This window comes from Physeter macrocephalus, chromosome 17 (genome assembly GCF_002837175.3).
Source record: "Physeter macrocephalus isolate SW-GA chromosome 17, ASM283717v5, whole genome shotgun sequence".
In the NCBI taxonomy this organism is placed as follows: Eukaryota; Metazoa; Chordata; class Mammalia; order Artiodactyla; family Physeteridae; genus Physeter; species Physeter macrocephalus.
Genome location: NC_041230.1, coordinates 55,530,072 through 55,546,313, shown reverse-complemented (window position 1 = coordinate 55,546,313; position 16,242 = coordinate 55,530,072). Strand labels below are relative to the sequence as shown.

The window sequence follows — 16,242 nt, the reverse complement described above, 5'->3', positions numbered from 1 at the left end:
CTGCGTGAGGCCTTTCTTTAGTTGCAGTGAGTGGGGGCTACTCTTCGTTGCGGTGTGTGCACTTCTCGTTGTGGTGGCTTCTCGTTGCAGAGCATGGGCTCTAGGCGTGCAGGCTGCAGTAGTTATGGCACACGGGCTCAGTAGTTGTGGCTTGTGGGCTCTAGAGCGCAGGCTCAGTAGTTGTGGCGCACAGGCTTAGCTGCTCCGCAGCATGTGGGATCTTCCCGGACCGGGGCACGAACCCACGTCCCCTGCATCGGCAGGCAGACTCTCAACCACTGCACCACCAGGGAAGCCCTCAGCCGGCTTTTTTTATAGACATTGACAAGCTTGTCCTAATCTTGCTATGGAAATGCAAGGGACCCTGAATAGCGAAAAATTATTCAGAAAGAAGGGAAAAAATTGGAAGATTCACACATCGTGTTTTTATTTTAATTAATTAATTAATTATTTTTGGCCATGCTGTGAGGCATGCAGGATCTTAGTTCCCTGACCAGGGATCAAACCTGTGCTCCCTGCAGTGGAAGTGTGGAGTCCTAACCACTGCACTGCCAGGGAATTCCCCACACATCCGGTTTTTAGAGCTCACTACAAGACTGTAATTATCAAGACAGTGCGGTCCTGACATAAGGATTGACATATAGATAAACAATAGGATTGAGGATCCAGATGTAAACTCACACATTTATGGTCAGTTGATTTTTGACAACGGTGCTAAGACCATTTAATGGGGAAAAACCGTCTTTTCAACAGTGGTGCTGGGACCCCTGGACATCTACATGCAAAAGAATGGTGTTGGACCCTACCTCACACTACAGATGGCAACTAACTCAGTGCATCAGAGACCTAAACCTAAGGGCTAAAACCATAAACCTCCTAGAAGAAGATCTGAGGGTAAACCTACATGACCTTGGATCAGGCAGGGGTTTCTTGGATATGACACCGAAAACTTATGCAACAAAAGAAAAAATAGGTCATTTAGGCTTCATCAAGTTTCAAAACTTTAGTGCGTCGGCCCTATGAAAACAATGAAAAGACAATGCATAGAAATTGTTTGCAAACCATATATCTGATAAGAACCTAGTATCTAGAATAAAAGAATTCTTAAACTTCAACAAGGAGAAAAATAATCCAATTAAAAAATGGATGAAGGATTTCAGTAGACATTTCTCTAAAGAAGATTTACAAAAAGCCAAGCACGTGAAAAGATGCTCATCTTCCTTATTCTCCAGGGAAATACAAATCTGACAGGTGAGGAAGGTGAGGGCTCCCCCACCCCGCTCTGCGCCCAGACGTGGACTGTCCTGCAGGGCTGCTGCATTGCTGACGTCTAGAGCCCATTATTGCTACTCTCACTGTTTATTATTACCGAAATTTTTTTTCCCCCAAGAATAGTAAGCTACTCCAAATAAATAAACTATTTGAAAAAAGTGATGATTTTTAACATCAGTGGCAGCCATTCCTGATGCCCCTTGTACATCTGCTGGCCCCGTTGTGACTTGGGACGGGAAGGCTGAGGTAGTCGCTAGCTCGCTGTCAGTGGAGTGAGTGTGAAAGTAAGTGGAATAATGGGGTCAGGTGAGCTGTGTGCTTGTGCCCCCAGCCATGCCGACTCTCAGGCCGTGGTGGCCTGGCTCTCCAGGGACCTGCGCCTGCTGTGTGAGCAGACAGAGGCACCCTGTCAGCACGCCGACGTCGCCAGGGCTATGCTTGCTGGTAAGTTCACGGCAGCGGTGGGTTCTTGGGTACAATTGCTTTAGACCAGTGGGAATGCTTCCTGCTGTGACGGTCTGTGGGAAGCAGAGCGGCCCACACACTCCAACAGGAAGTCATTGCAGTGCGTACCTGTCATTGTGGGTTTGCGTTGAACTTGGGTTGTGGAAATGTCAGCCTGTTGACCCGATGGGTTGGGCTGGAGCTGGTGTGTTAAGGACGTGCACCTGTGACCTGCGAGCAGCGGCAGGTGGCTCCCCCGGCCTCCCCGCTCCCACTTTGGGGAAGCGAGAGTCCAGGGCTGGTTAGAGTGAAGACGCGCTTCCTAGACAATGCACAAAGGACGTAGGGTCACAGATTGGTTATTTACAGATCTCAGGGAGCTGGGGATGGGCCGTCCTCCGTCCAGGTCACAGGCGAGCAGGAGAGGGTACAGCAGAAGGCACCAGTGCTTGTACAGTGGCCACTGGCTTTCCACGGCTCAATTCTAGGCGGTGGTTTTACAAGGTGCCCAGGAGAAGCAAAGTGGGAGCTTGGGCAGGAATCCTTATCTGAATGTGGGGACTCTGGGTGAGCAGGGCTGCCCTGCTGTGGACGCCTGGGCAGCGCCACACCCTGTTCTTCTGGCACCTTCCCTTTCTCTCCGAGTCAGCAGGCCCGCCATCACCAGTCATGCCGAAGGAATGCAGTCCACAAGTAAACGGAAACCTCGATGGGAGGGGTTCCCTACAGTTAGTTGGCTTGTGGACTGTTTTCCTTTGCAAAAGGTGCATTCCTTTTTCCTAAAACTTTCTTGGTGATTTGAATTATTTCCAGTTCCTGAATCCTGTAATCTGGTCCCAGATTAAGTTTAAATTGGAATTTGACAAAATCTTTTTAATTTCAGTCCCATTGGTCGTAACCTTTTCGGAAGGTATGAGTCCATTTCCTGCCTCATTCCCCACAATGTAATGTTTCCGAGCCCTAGAACCGTCCGTGTATGGTTGGTGTAGGAGATGGGCTGAGAGGAAGGCCACGTAAAACCCTTAGAAGATACTTTTTTGTTTTCAGTGAGAAAATCCTTCTTATAAACTTGTTGGATTGTGTTTCCTTTTCGCATAGAGTGTGGCTCGGGGAAGAGGCTTTGCTTGGCTGGGTTCGGTGGTGTGGTCGGTGGGCTCCCTGGGGCCGGGAGCCGGTGTCCCCCCCGCTCTTTGCAGGTCTTCACCCTGCCGGCCCCTCTGAAGCTGGTGGTCTGTGTGATTCACGGCTGTTCAGAGACCACAGTGTATGTAAATGCTTTGGTTTTATGGCTTTCAGATTTTGTGCAAATGCTTGTTTTGAGGGGATTCCAGAAGAACGTGGATGTGAGAGGAACCGTGGAGCCGGAGTGGATGTCCCAGGTGGGAGGACACCAGGCCTCGTGGGGCAGTAGTTGCAGCATGAGGGGCCCACGCTGTGGTTGTCAGCTCTGTACGGGGAAGTCCGCTTTGCTGTCACCACAGGGCGCTCCCTGAGTGCAGATGTGAGGGCACGGGCACGGGCCTGGGCGGTGGTCTCTCCCCCACGGCTCTCGTAAAGCCCTCCGCACGGCCCAGATCCTGGGCTGTGCCTGAGGGGGAGTCTGGAGACGAGCTCTTTGGGAAGTCGAGTCTTGTTTTACTTTGGGGTGACGGCTGGCTCGCTTGCGGCCCTGTGCAACTGCAGTGTTCTGTCCCCACAGGTGGCCGTTGCTGTTCTCGAGAGGATGCTGGCTTGTGAGTGGCTCTGGGGCCCACGTTGTAAATGGCCTCCCTTGCTGGTTAGGGATTCCTGCGGTTCGCCGCCTTTCCAGCTCAGTGCTGCTCCGGGGAGGCCTCTTTCACGGTTGTGATTGGGTCTAAACTCACCACCTTACTTGTTTTTCTCCTGCTGTCAGTTTTGGTGGCTTCACATTTGATCTCCAGAGCAGCAGAGGTGACCAGTTGAATGGTTCATTAGGGAAGCCTTTTCTTGCCTACATATTGTGCTTGATTTTCAAGGCTTAAGTCTGATACCACTGAGACACTTGGGATCTTGCAGGCCTTGTGCGTCGGGGGGTTCGGGGGCCTAGGAGGCCTGTGATGGCAAGGTGTCCGTTACCTGACTTGCCCAGAAGCACTTGGTCGGGGCTGTTTATGATGGACGGTGACGATGTGCCGATGTCTGTTTTCTGCCTCAGCTGCGCTCGAAGCTTTGGCGGCCGGGATTCAGGAGGGGTCCACAGCACACAAGGCAGTGAGCTGCTGGTAAGTTCTGGGGGTGGGCCTGCCGGCTGAGTGGTGCAGGTATGCTGGTCGTTCCCGAAGGCCCAGTGATCCTTTGCCATTGGTGACATCGGGAGCTGGAAAGCACTAGAAGTCCTCTGAAGATGAGGCCCTTCCTGTGGGAACCATGCCACCTCTGGGTCCGAGGGGAGGGGGTCCTTGGGGTCCCAGCCGGGGAGACCCTGCCCCTCATGCCTGCCCCCGCAGGACCCGCCACTTGCTCTCCTTGGTTCTGTGGAGGCGCATCCAGGTACTTGGGGACCGAACGTTGGGGTGTCAGGTTTGCTTCAGAGTAACATGGGGTGAGGCCACCTGGACCTTGGCTGTCTCCTGGGAACCCAGGAGATATCCCAGCATTTCCAGACTTTGTTACTCTTTCCATTTTTCAATTATTTTGCTCCTGATTACCTCTTCTCCACGATTACTTTAATAGTTCTCAAACCTGCTGGGTGAGTACTTTACTAATCAGCATATAAAACACTGCCCTGTTCTACGTTTTATGCATTTTCACGATGTGCTGAGTCCGCGCTCAGACTTATCCCGAGAGTCAGATCGCGACTTTTCACGATTCTTAATTAGTTGCCAACGCCTAAAGTCAGACGTCCCCTCCCAGTCTGGGTGGCCATCCTGCTAGGAGCCTCCTCACTGCACGTGTGACCTGGGCAGTTCACATAGCTGCTAGGGCCCCGGATTCTCTCCCCTGAGGGATCGGGTGGGGCTGATCATGACACCCCGCTGTCGGTCCCGGTCCCCCTTTGTCCCTCCTGACCTGTCAGTGACATCCTGCTCCCTCTCCTTTTCTTGCTTCTCCTGTCGGGAGAAGGACGTCCTTGGCTCCAGGTGCGGTTGAGAGCCTCCATGTGCCGGGGCAGGATCAGGTGCTCAGTGGGAACCATGGCCCTGCCACCTCTGGTTCCCATTTCACAGATGGGGAGACCGAGGCTTTGCGACGTGTGCTGGGCCTGGGTCCAGCCACTGGCTGTCGTCACTGTGGCCTCCGTCACCTCCTGCGAGGCCCAGCCTTCTGTGACCTCACTCTGACCTTCTTGCTTCTCCATGTGACAGCGACTCCATTGCCTTTGATTCTGTCCTGTTGAAGCGACGCTCCCCTGGAGTCCATTTCCGTCTGCGGCATGGCATCCTGGCTGCAGGCCTGGCTGGGGAAGCGTAGGCAGGGCCAGCCTGTGAGCCTGAGCTGGGGGTCTGGAGTCGGGGGCCTGCAGGTCCCTGGCTGCTTTGCCAGTGAGCCGCTCCTCGTGCGTGAGGTGCCGCTTTCAGGTGCTGACACTGTTGAGTGGTGGAAACCTGCAGGGGTCTCCTCCCCTGAGATCCTCTGCTGCATCTGCAGGTTCGGTGTGTTCAGTGGACACATGTATCGAAGTATAATTTCAACCGAGTCTCCAAAGAGGTTCTTCTGTCACACTCTGACCCAGATCCTCACCCACAAGCCTGTACTGAAAGGTGGGTCCTGGCGTCCTGGGTGCCTCCCTTGACAGAAGCTCGGGCTGCAGGTGTTAATGCTGGGAGGACAGTCCGTCTGTCATTAAACATCTTCTCATTTGAAAGCAACACTTTCCCGTAAAGAAAGTTTAGAATTAAAGAAGCATCACCCATTATTGCCAAAGTAGAATATCTTCAGTATGAAGCCCTTCCTGTCTCTTCTAGATAGATTTTTAAAACAGTGCTCATACTGTGAATTCCAAGGTTCTGTTTCCGCGGCTCACGTCAGCATTTTCTGTGTGGGTGCCTGGCTTTCTGAAAGGTGTCCAACAGCCGAGTCATCTTCTGCCTGACGCACTGTCCCGTGAGGGCTGGGCAGTCTGCGAGGCTCCTGATGGCGCCTTCTCTGTGGTGCTGCATCCAGGGGCGCAGGGAAGCCCCCGACAGAGGCTTCTGCCCCTCCGGAGGGCCTGGCCTGGCTGATGCATGCTTTCCAACTGTGTCCTTTCAACGCGTCCTCACTGACTGCTTACTCAGTGAAAGTTTAAAAGCAGCAAAATTAAAGTGTAATTGATGGGTTGGAGGATATTTATAGCCGATATGATCAAGGATTACCAAAGACACAGACATTTCATGACATAAAAAAATGGCTGGAAAATGGAGAAATAGTGAAGTTCACATGCATTCGGAACAGTGCAGATTAAAACAAGGTACTTTATTGATACTGAACTTTCTGATGATTACTGATGTGGCGTTTTGTGTATTTCCTCCTGAATGAAGTTTCCGACGCTGTTCAGATGCAGAGAGAGTGGAGCTTTGCAAGGACCCCGCCTCTGCTCAGTGGCCTGTACCGTAGGGTAAGTGCACAGGGTGGGGTCCAAGACCTGCTGCACGGGCTCTGTGGGTCCCAGGAGATGCCACAGCCATGGCCGTCCATGGCTGGACCGCCGTCCGGGTCCAGAGACTGAACTTGTCACTTGGGCAAAGCACCTTGTCCTCAAATGAGAACTCCCTCCAGCCACTGCTGGCCCTGGGGGTCAGGAGGGGCAGGTGTCTCGAGTCTAGGTTGTGTCCGATGCAGAGTGGGAGGGAGGTGAGGGTCCAGCTTTGACACTCTGGTTTCAGCTCTTCGTGATCCTGAGCCCAGAGGAGCTGATGGACCACTTACAAGAAGTTCTGGAGACACAGGAGGTGAACTGGCAGCACGTGCTGTCCTGCGTGTCCACACTGGTGATCTGCTTGCCAGACGCACAGCAGCTCATTAATGGTGCGCGGGGATGGGAGCCCCGTTGTGTTCCGTGCGTGTGTGTGTGCGTGTGCTCTGTGGACCGGCGTCGGGGCGAGCCTGCGGGTGGAATCGCTGTGTCTGGTTCAGTGAGGATGGAAGCCCTTCCCGCCTGCCCAGCCGGTGCCCTCTGGACTGCCCTCTGCTGTCGGCCTGCCCGTGTACCCGCTGCTAGGCTGCGTGCGGGCCGCCACCCAGGGCCTGGGGATCGGTGCTGGGTGAGCGGACTGTCCTGCCTGCCCCCCCACCCCCGCCCCAGTCCCCGTCCACAGCCGTGCCACTGTTCTCACCTAGGTTGGGTGTCACGTTTGCTGGCTCATGCGTTCGAGAGCTGTGACCTGGACAGCATGGTCTTGGCGTTCCTGGTTGCACGGCAGGCTGCGCTGGAGGGCCCAGCTGCCTTCCCGTCCTATGCCGCCTGGTTTCAGGTGAGCCGCCTGCGCTCCCGCTGGGGTCGGCTCTGCCGAGACTGCTCAGCTTCCCATCTCCCTCATTGGGCCTCCCGCCGTCTCTCACGAGAAAATGAGTGAAATCCAACAGGAAAGGGTGGAAACGAACACAGCTGCCTTTTTTTTGCACAGTGTGCTGCGCCGTGGTTGGTTTCACGTCTGTGGGGGAGCGCCCTCCTCTCCTCTCTGTTTCCTGCCACCTGCGCGTGTTCGCCTCTCTTCCCAGGCTGCTGAGCCTGGCTGGGCCTGGGGGCCGTCTTTGGGACATCAGCTTTGAAGGTTGGGCGTGTTGTGGATTTGGGTTTACGAGTCCTGTTCTTTGCAGAAGCTTTGGGTGGTGTAGCTGTGGCCTCTTTGGAGAGCCCGCCTCTCTCTGCCTCCACCGGGCTCTGTGCCTGGTGTGCCGTAGAGATGGTGGGCGTGGTTCTTTCTTCCGCGGATTGAAGCTCCCTCCCGGCCCCGCGCTTCCCCCAGCTCCCCACAGTGGGCCAGGGACTCCTGCTAGACGCGCGTGGACTCAGTGACTGCGTCCACAGTCCTGGCACTGAGGGACTTACCAGAGTCCACTCAGTGCTCCGACAGTAGGTCCAGTGGTGTCGGCCTTGTGTGCTCGTTCTGATGACTTTGTGCCTGTCGTCTGTCTGACAGCACAGTTGTTCAGAAGAACCACAGGGTGTGCTTTGGAGGAGGAGCTTCCCTGGGCCTCGTGGTGTGGCAGGTGGGCCTCTTGTGGCTGGCGTGAGGCGAGTGCTGGTCTCTGCAGGCTCATCGGGACATATTCAGGGCCGACACCTCTTCAGAACCTCCCTGCCCGGGGCACCCCCGGCACCCCTGGGCGCCCTGGGTTCTATAAGAGTCCACTCTCCTGCTGTGGCCTGGGCACTTTGCCCGAGGGCCCACCCCTGCAGGGATCTCATCCGCTCAGATGGGCTTGGGGCTGGAGTGGAATGAATTCACCTGTGAGGAAGGGACTCTCGCAGGGTGGTTAACAAATCCTGTCTCTAACGTTCATAGAAAGGTACCATGTTTCCCATTTTCTACAATATATTTTTAATTTTTAAAATAAACTTTAGTTCCATCTGTTTAGCTAGGCCACAGCCATGCCATCCTAAAGACAAATGAACTGCCCGCCTCACGCCCACCCTCCCCACAGGCCGCCTTCGGGAGCACAAGGGGCTTCCACGGCTGCAGCAAGAAGGCGCTGGTCTTCCTGTTCAAGTTCCTGTCTGACCTCGTGCCCTTCGAGGCCCCCCGGTACCTGCAGGTGAGAGGCCGGCGGCATGTTCGGCTCAGGGCGTCCCTGCAAGTGACAGTCACAGAATGCAAACGCCACTCTGGGGTGTCGGTGCACTCCTGGGGAGGCATGTTTCTTATAGTAAATGCCCAGAAACCAGCCGCGTGTGGTCCTAGGAGCTGGTGAGTGAGCAAAGGGGGCCTGGCGCCTGCATAGAAAGGGGTCCCCATACCACGGACACCGAGGCCAGCGACTGTCCTGGGTCCCATGTTTGGGTTTTTTTTTGTTTTGTTTTGTTTTGTTTTTGCGGTACGCGGGCCTCTCACTGTTGTGGCCCCTCCCGTTGCGGAGCACAGGCTCCGGACGCGCAGGCTCAGCGGCCATGGCTCACGGGCCCAGCCGCTCCGCGGCCTGTGGGATCTTCCCGGACCGGGGCACGAACCCGCGTCCCCTGCACCGGCAGGCGGACTCTCAACCACTGCGCCACCAGGGAAGCCCTCATGTTTGGTTTTTTAAGATGATGTATTTTTATACTGAAGGAGAAGGATCTGGAAGAATATGCCCCTGGTGGCTGTGGACGTTCCTTCTGGGAGTGGAAGACTTCACGCTCCCGTTTGCGTCATCACCGTGTACATTAGTTTCATGATTAGAAAGTGCCTGGCCGTGAGCTTTCTTTTGTAACCAGATGACTATAACCGGCATTCGTTTTGAGGGGTAGGGCACTTGGAACATGACTCTCACCTTCTTTTTTAAATTAAGAAATGCGTATTTTATTTCAAAGAACACACGTGACGTAACTCAAACAGCCTGGAGGCCGGTCTCCCCGTGCAGCTCAGTCCCTGCTGCCCGAGGCCCCGACGCCTCCCTCCGAGGGGAGGAGGGCTGCGTGTCGGGGGCGGGGCCGGCTCTGGGGCAGGGCACCCGCCGCCCCTCCCGGCCCCGTGCAGAGACCCTCACCCAGGACTCCGGCTGCCCCACCTCCAGCTGGGGCCCTGGGGTCTTGGCTAATTCTTCAACTTTGTTGCCGTCAGTACGAGTGTCTCCCCCAGAAAGTCAGGACCGCTGATGGGCTGAGGGACCTGCTCCGCCCTCTGCCCGCAGGTGCACGTCCTCCACCCGCCGCTGGTTCCCAGCAAGTACCGCGCCCTCCTCACCGACTACGTGGCGCTGGCCAGGACGCGCCTGGCTGACCTCAAGGCGAGTCCCAGCCTCCCCTGCTGCCTGCTCCCCCTCTCTCTCCGCGGAGGCCAGCGCCCGTCTGGGTCCTCACATGCGCCCGTGTCTTTGCAGGTTTCTATAGAAAACATGGGGCTCTATGCGGATTTGTCTTCAGCTGGGGACGTCACCGAGGTAACGTCCTGGGCTCGTCGCTGAGCGTCTCTGCGTGTCTGAGCCTTTTCTGTCTGGGCCCCAGTGCGTGCGCGGCAGCCGGGGTGAGCTGTGCTCCAGTTCTTGTCCTGTCGTATCCACACTGTTCAGAGCAGCAGCAAGGGTCACCTTTTACAGGGATGCTTCTTCCAGGAGGTCCCCCTTCCCGTGGTTTCACGGACAGAGTGGTCTGTAAAACAGTTGGGGAAGGGCGGTGTCATGTTTTTCTAGGAATTACAGAAAAAAGTGTGAACTATATTTATGTAGACCAAATGTCGGATGGCCGTATGGGGTGTGTGTGTGTGCTTTCCTAAGACACTTTTACTTCAAAGTTGCGAGTCTCTGGAGAGCCCTTGCTGTTGGCCTGTTAGGCGAATACTTTAAAATATTTAACATAGTTTTCTATTTAAGATTTATTGCTGTTCACAAGTTGCCATTTCATAATTTTTTTAAATCTCAAAACTTAGGTCTTGGCACCTTCCCACCTGAAAATCTTGCACTGGGACCCTTGTCTCTCCCAGAAGGGCAGCAGGAAGCGGGGTGGAGGGCACAGACACGTGGAGCCTGGGGGTGGCTGTGGCTTCCCGGAGGTGCTGAGCTCTCTGGGGCCGGGGCAGCAGTTCATCCCTCTTTGTGGTTTTGCTGGTATCAGGGCGTTTGTCTGCATGTCCGCTTGCTCTGTCATGCCTCTCGCCCGACCACAGAACCGTGGCTCTGCTCTGCTCCTGCCTTTTCTTTTAAATCTTCTGTTTTTTTCCGTCCTCCCCACTTGGAGCCAGCCCCACCGCCAGACGTCCCAGGATGTTGAGAAGGCCATCATGGTGTTTGAACACACGGGGAAGATTCCCGCCGCCGTCCTGGAGGCCAGGTGGGGTTACGCTGCCTGAAGGGCTGGTGGGCAGGTGCTGCTGAGCCCCTGCTGTGACATGAGCCCCTTGCGGAGAGCCCAGGTCCCCCGCAGCACAGACTGTTCAGAGGGACCAGAGCAGGCCCTCCCTTTGGCCACGATGACTTTTCTTGTTCATCCTTCAACGGTGACCGCGTGAAGCCAGCACAGGGAGTTGAATAGCAAAGTTTTGTTGAATTTGGTGTGACGCCAAAACACGTTGAATTCTGGTTGCTACCAGTACGGGGTAGCTGTGGGGTAGCTTTCTTAAGGCTTTGCACCTGAGAAACGCACACAGCTTCCAGCTCCCACGGTCGACCTCGTGGCCACGGATGAACCCAGGTTCCAGGGCCATGCATCTGGAATCCCCCAGACTCTCTGGGTGCAGGTGGTCACCAGCACAGAGTTCCCTTTGTGTGAAGTGTCCCAAAACAGTGGGAAAGAAGACTTGAAAACGTGATATAATGTCATAGCCTTGAAACGTGACAGCACATGTCCCAGGCTCTGGCCTGCAGGGATGGCCCTGGACGTGGACGGTCACTGCCCTCAGTGAGGGTCCTCTGGTCGAGGTGGGGCACCCCTGAGCCTGGCCTTTTCTGTTGCAGCATATTCCGGAGGTCCTACTACCTGTCCCACTTTCTCCCCGCCCTGCTCACGCCGCGAGTGGTCAGTACACGTAGCCGTGAACGTGGGGCCGGGTCGGCAGAGAGTGGGCTCCCTGTCGGCGTCTCACCCAAGTCCTGTGTTCCCTCTCAGCTCCCGAGGGTCCCTGATTCCCGGGCCGCTCTCATAGAGTCCCTGAGGAGGTACGCATGGCGGCGCGGCTCGTCTGGGGGCTAACAGCGCAAGGAGCTGTGGCTCTTCTGTAGAGAAATGTGTTTTGTCACATGTTACGATTTAGTTATAAATAGTTGGCTCAAAATTGGTTAAAATGTTAAAAAGAAAATTTCTTTGATTCTGAATATCACAGCTTAGCATTTTTCAATGAACTTTTAGGATGAGTAGTCTGGGAATTAAAGAAAATAGTGCTTTTGCTACATAATCGTTGGGAAAGGAGGAGAATTTAAGGAAAGAAAGAAAAGGGAGAGGTGAAAGCCTCCCACTGATGATCTGGGGAGAGTGGAGACCACGTGTAGAACGGGGGTCCCGTCCCCCGGCTCACACTGAGGACCTCCAGGAGCAGAGAGGTGGCAGAAACAGAAAACTATAAACCCTGTTTTCCAGTGTCTTATGTGAAGTGATGGGTCCTGTGAGAAGATTGAAAAGATAAAGGGCCTAGGAAGTAAAAATAAGCTTTTTCATCTTATGATTAGGTCATTCTCTGGGATCCTTACTTTTATGTATTTTTGGCATAAGATGTTCCAAAAGTAAAGAGACCAGTAAAAAAACACCCCTATGCCCCATTCGCATTAATATTTTTGCTCTCTTTCCTTTTTTTTCTTGAAATAGTCCAGATATATCTTACCCCAGGTCTCTGATCCCCTTCCCTTTTCCTCCAAGAAAATCATTATCCTGAAGTTGGTGCATAAATTTTTCCTCTATTTTTTATCCTATTGTTTTATATGTTTATCACTGTAAATTGTGTCCACACACAGACACACCACACAGTGTGGTCTTGTGTGTTTTCAAAGTGGATTTGATAGCAGTGTGTGTTCTGTGACTTGCATTTTCACTCCCCCCGTTGGTCGTGTGCTCTGGTTTGTTTAATGCCGTGTGGAACTCTGTCGTGTCTGCAGACTGCCGTGTCGCACACCCCAGGGTGCAGGCCACACGCCTACGGAATAAATAGATTAACTTACCACCCTGGAGTTGGACCCTTAGGTTACTTCCACTTCTATGCTTTCTTAGCAGTGCTTCAGTGAACATCCTTGGCTATATCTCCATGAAAACTTTTAAATTTTGAGTGCCATTTCATTGATTTTATAGATTAATTTGAAGATATTGGGCTTTATTATGGTACTGAGTTTTTCCTTCCGGGAACGTAGTACGTCTTTGTTTATTCGGGTCTTTTACTAGTGTTTTGTGGTTTTTCTTTATAAAACTCTTGTAAATTTTTGTCAGCCTTGCTACTCGGTTCCTAGCTTTTGTTGTGAACTGCGTGTTCTTTTCTGTCTTCTTCGTTGGCTGTTGCTGAGGTGTAGGTGCCCTTGTTTCCATTAACTGTTGAACTTCCTGCCAGTGGGTGGTGACATTTTCTATGCAGTCACGCCGTCCACAGGATCAGGTTTGCCTCCTCCCGTCTGATTATTATGCCTCTCAGTGTTTGTCACTGTGTTGGGTAGGATGTTAGTATAATGAGCAGTCACAGGAGTGAAAGCCGGCCTCGCGTCTTGTTCCTGGCTGAAACAGGGCTGCTTCGAGTGTTACCATTAATTGTGTTTGCTGTACTGTTATATTTATATATATCTATATACCTATATATACACGCTCCTTACCATATTAAAAGTGTTCCCTCTGTGAACTCGCTAAGGACTTTCAGCAGGAATTCATGCTTTTTTCTTGGCATTCCTTAAGATGATTGTGCTGTTCTCCTGTCATCGGCTCTGTGATGATTACATTGATAGGTTTTTCCACTGCCTTTGCATTCCTGGAATACCCCCTAATTGGTAACAGTGTTTTGTTTTATAAACTGCTGAATTTGGTTTACTGATACTTTATTTAGGATTCTTGCATCTGTGTCTCATTCTGTTAGACTCACCTTGGCTGCTTTGCCATTAAGGTATTTGGTTCCTCATGGAACGAACCGGGCAGCCTTCCCTCTTTCCTGTCCCCTGAAATAGTCTGTGTCACACAGGGATCATGCGTCCCTTAAGGTTTGGTAAAACCTGGCTGCAAAATCATCTGTTCCTGGTGTCTTTTGTGGAGGCAAGACTTTGGGCTGCTGACTCAAGTTTCTTGAATGGTTATTGGTTTAGTCAGGTTTTTTCTTCTCGAGTTAGCTTTTATATATATTTCTAGAAAATTGTCCATTTCATCTAAGTTTGGAAATCTATTGATGTATCATTTTTCATGATATTCTATTGTGATTTTAAAAATTTGTCTACCTCATCTGTGCTTTTCATCCCGTCTTAAAATTCTTTTAATGCTAGTGTTAATTTTGCCTTTTTTTATGACTCATTCATTACTTAAAGACTTGTCTGTTTTATTAATTTTATCACATAACCAGCTTTTTATATTGTGTCCTTCCTGCTGTTTTGGGTTTTTTAAATAAATTTATTTATTTTATTTATTTTTATTTTTGGCCGCATTGGGTCTTTGCTGCTGCGCATGGGCTTTTCTCTAGTTGTGGCGAGTGGGGGCTTCTCATTGAGGTGGCTTCTCCTGCTGTGGAGCACGGGCTCTAGGCACGCGGGCTGCAGTAGTTGTGGCACGTGGGCTCAGTAGTTGTGGCTCGCGGGCTCTAGAGTTCAGGCTCAGTAGTTGTGGTGCATGGGTTTAGCTGCTCTGCGGCATGTGGGATCCTCCCGGACCAGGGCTCGAACCCATGTCCCCTGCAATGGCAGGCGGATTCTTAACCATTGCGCCACCAGAGAAACCCCCTCCCTGCTGTTTTTGTTTTTGTTTTTGTTTTTTTAAGAGGTTGTGGTGTTTTTTTAGAATAAATTTACTTTTCGCTGCGTTGGGTCTTCGTTACCGCACGTGGGTTTTTCTCTGGTTGTGGCAAACCGGGGCTACTCTTCGTTGCGGTGTGCAGGCTTCTCATTGCAGTGGCTTCTCTTGTTGTGGAGCGTAGGCTCTAGGTGCGTGGGCTTCAGTAGTTGTGGCATACGGGCTCAGTAGTTGTGGCTCGCGGGCTCTAGAGCGCAGGCTCAGTAGTTGTGGCGCACGGGATTAGTTGCTCCACGGCATGTGGGATCCTCCCAGATGGGGGCTCGAACCTGCGTCCCCTGCATTGGCAGGCGGATTCTCAACCACTGTGCCACCAGGGAAGGCCCTCCCTGCTGTTTTTAAAAAAATCTTGTATTTGTTTTTAGTTTTTAACTTTATTATTTACCTTTTGTTTTCTTTGGGTTTACTATGTTCTTTTTATAACTTTTTTTTAACATCTTTATTGGAGTATAACTGTTTTACAATGGTGTATTAGTTTCTGCTTTACAACAAAGTGAATCAGTTATACATATACATATGTTCCCATATCTCTTCCCTCTTGCGTCTCCCTCCCTCCCACCCTCCCTATCCCACCCCTCTAGGTGGTCACACACCACCGAGCTGATCTCCCTGTGCCATGTGGCTGCTTCCCACTAGCTATCCACCCTATGTTTGGTAGTGTATATATGTCCATACCACTCTCTCACTTCGTCACAGCTTACCGTTCACCCTCCCCATATCCTCAAGTCCATGCTCTAGTAGGTTTGTGTTTTATTCCCGTCCTACCCCTATTTTTATAACTTCTTAAAGTGGTGGTTTAATTTATTGTTTTATAACTTTTCTTGTGTTTTAAAACAGGCATATTTTAGTGAATTTTACCTCCAGATATCACTTTAGCTGCCTTCCAAAAGTTTCAATGTGTAGTTCTCACACTGTCGGTCAGTTCTAAATACTCAACCATTGTGCTGTGATTTTCTCATAATCTGTAAGTTAGTTTTAAGTAAATTTTTAAAAAATTTGGACATTTAGGTATTTGCCCATGAGTTTTTATTGTTGAATTCCAATGTTACTTGCATTTTTCACAAAGAATATGATTCACTTTGTATGGAGTTTTTTCTCCTCATCAAGACTGCCTTTCAGAATTTGCTTGGAATTTGCAGACATTCCGCGCATCCTTGAAAACAACACATGTCCTTCAGTTTTGGACTGTATGGTCTGTCTGTTAAATTGTGCTTATTCTCAAGTTTTCTGTATCCTGAATAGTTTTCTGTGTCTTTGTTTTATCAGTTTATTGTGGAGGTGGTAGTGATTTTGTCAGTTTCTCCTTATAATTCTGTCAGATTTGTCTTGTTCCAAGAAAGTTCATAATTGTTAAAATACAGGCTTCTCTTGCTGCATGTTTTTCCCTTTGTTATTATGTAATGTCTCTGTTAGGCTTTTTACCTTAATTCCTATTTTGTCTGCTATTAAAACCAGCTTTTTTTTTTTTTGTATTTGCATGTTATAGCTTCTTAATTTTTTTTTTATTGGCTACATTTGGTCTTTGTTGCTGCAGGCTATCTGTAGTTGTGGAGAGCGGGGGCTACTCTTTGTCACAGTGCGTGGGCTTCTTCTTGCAGTGGCTTCTCTTATTGCGGAGCATGGGCTCTAGGCGCACGGGCTTCAGTAGTTGTGGTACATGGGCTCAGTAGTTGTGGCTCACGGGCTTAACTGATCCACGGCATGTGGGATCACATGTCCTGTGCATTGGTAGGTGGATTCCCAACCACTGCGCCACCAGGGAAGTCCCTCATTTTTTGACATATTTATTTCTAGTCTTTAAAAAAGAGTTTTGGGCTTCCCTGGTGGCGCAGTGGTTGGGAGTCCGCCTGCCGATGCAGGGGACGCGGGTTCGTGCCCCGGTCCGGGAGGATCCCACGTGCCGCGGAGCGGCTGGGCCCGTGAGCCATGGCCGCTGAGCCTGCGCGTCCGGAGCCTGTGCTCCGCAACGGGAGAGGCCACAACAGGGAGAGGCC

The 16,242-nt window shown here is 51.7% G+C and overlaps 1 protein-coding gene across 9 annotated transcripts in view; it reads left to right on the top strand.

Moving 5' to 3' along the window:
* Positions 1–1,389: 1,389 nt before the first annotated feature.
* FANCA (FA complementation group A) overlaps positions 1,390–16,242 on the top strand; it is a 38,693-nt gene continuing 23,840 nt past the window's right edge. For 3 of the 9 annotated variants that reach the window (XM_055079126.1, XM_028478013.2, XM_028478010.2), the window contains exons 1-12: positions 1,390–1,716; positions 3,013–3,095; positions 3,416–3,449; positions 3,893–3,959; positions 5,326–5,438; positions 6,198–6,274; positions 6,543–6,684; positions 6,997–7,130; positions 8,305–8,415; positions 9,487–9,735; positions 10,533–10,621; positions 11,245–11,445. In XM_055079126.1, coding sequence (XP_054935101.1) covers positions 1,569–1,716; positions 3,013–3,095; positions 3,416–3,449; positions 3,893–3,959; positions 5,326–5,438; positions 6,198–6,274; positions 6,543–6,684; positions 6,997–7,130; positions 8,305–8,415; positions 9,487–9,735; positions 10,533–10,621; positions 11,245–11,445 — 1,448 coding nt within the window. In that variant the 5' untranslated portion in view covers positions 1,390–1,568. The remainder of the gene's footprint in view (positions 1,717–3,012; positions 3,096–3,415; positions 3,450–3,892; positions 3,960–5,325; positions 5,439–6,197; positions 6,275–6,542; positions 6,685–6,996; positions 7,131–8,304; positions 8,416–9,486; positions 9,736–10,532; positions 10,622–11,244; positions 11,446–16,242) is intronic. The other 6 variants (XM_028478016.2, XM_028478014.2, XM_055079127.1 and 3 more) reach the window with 4 other exon arrangements.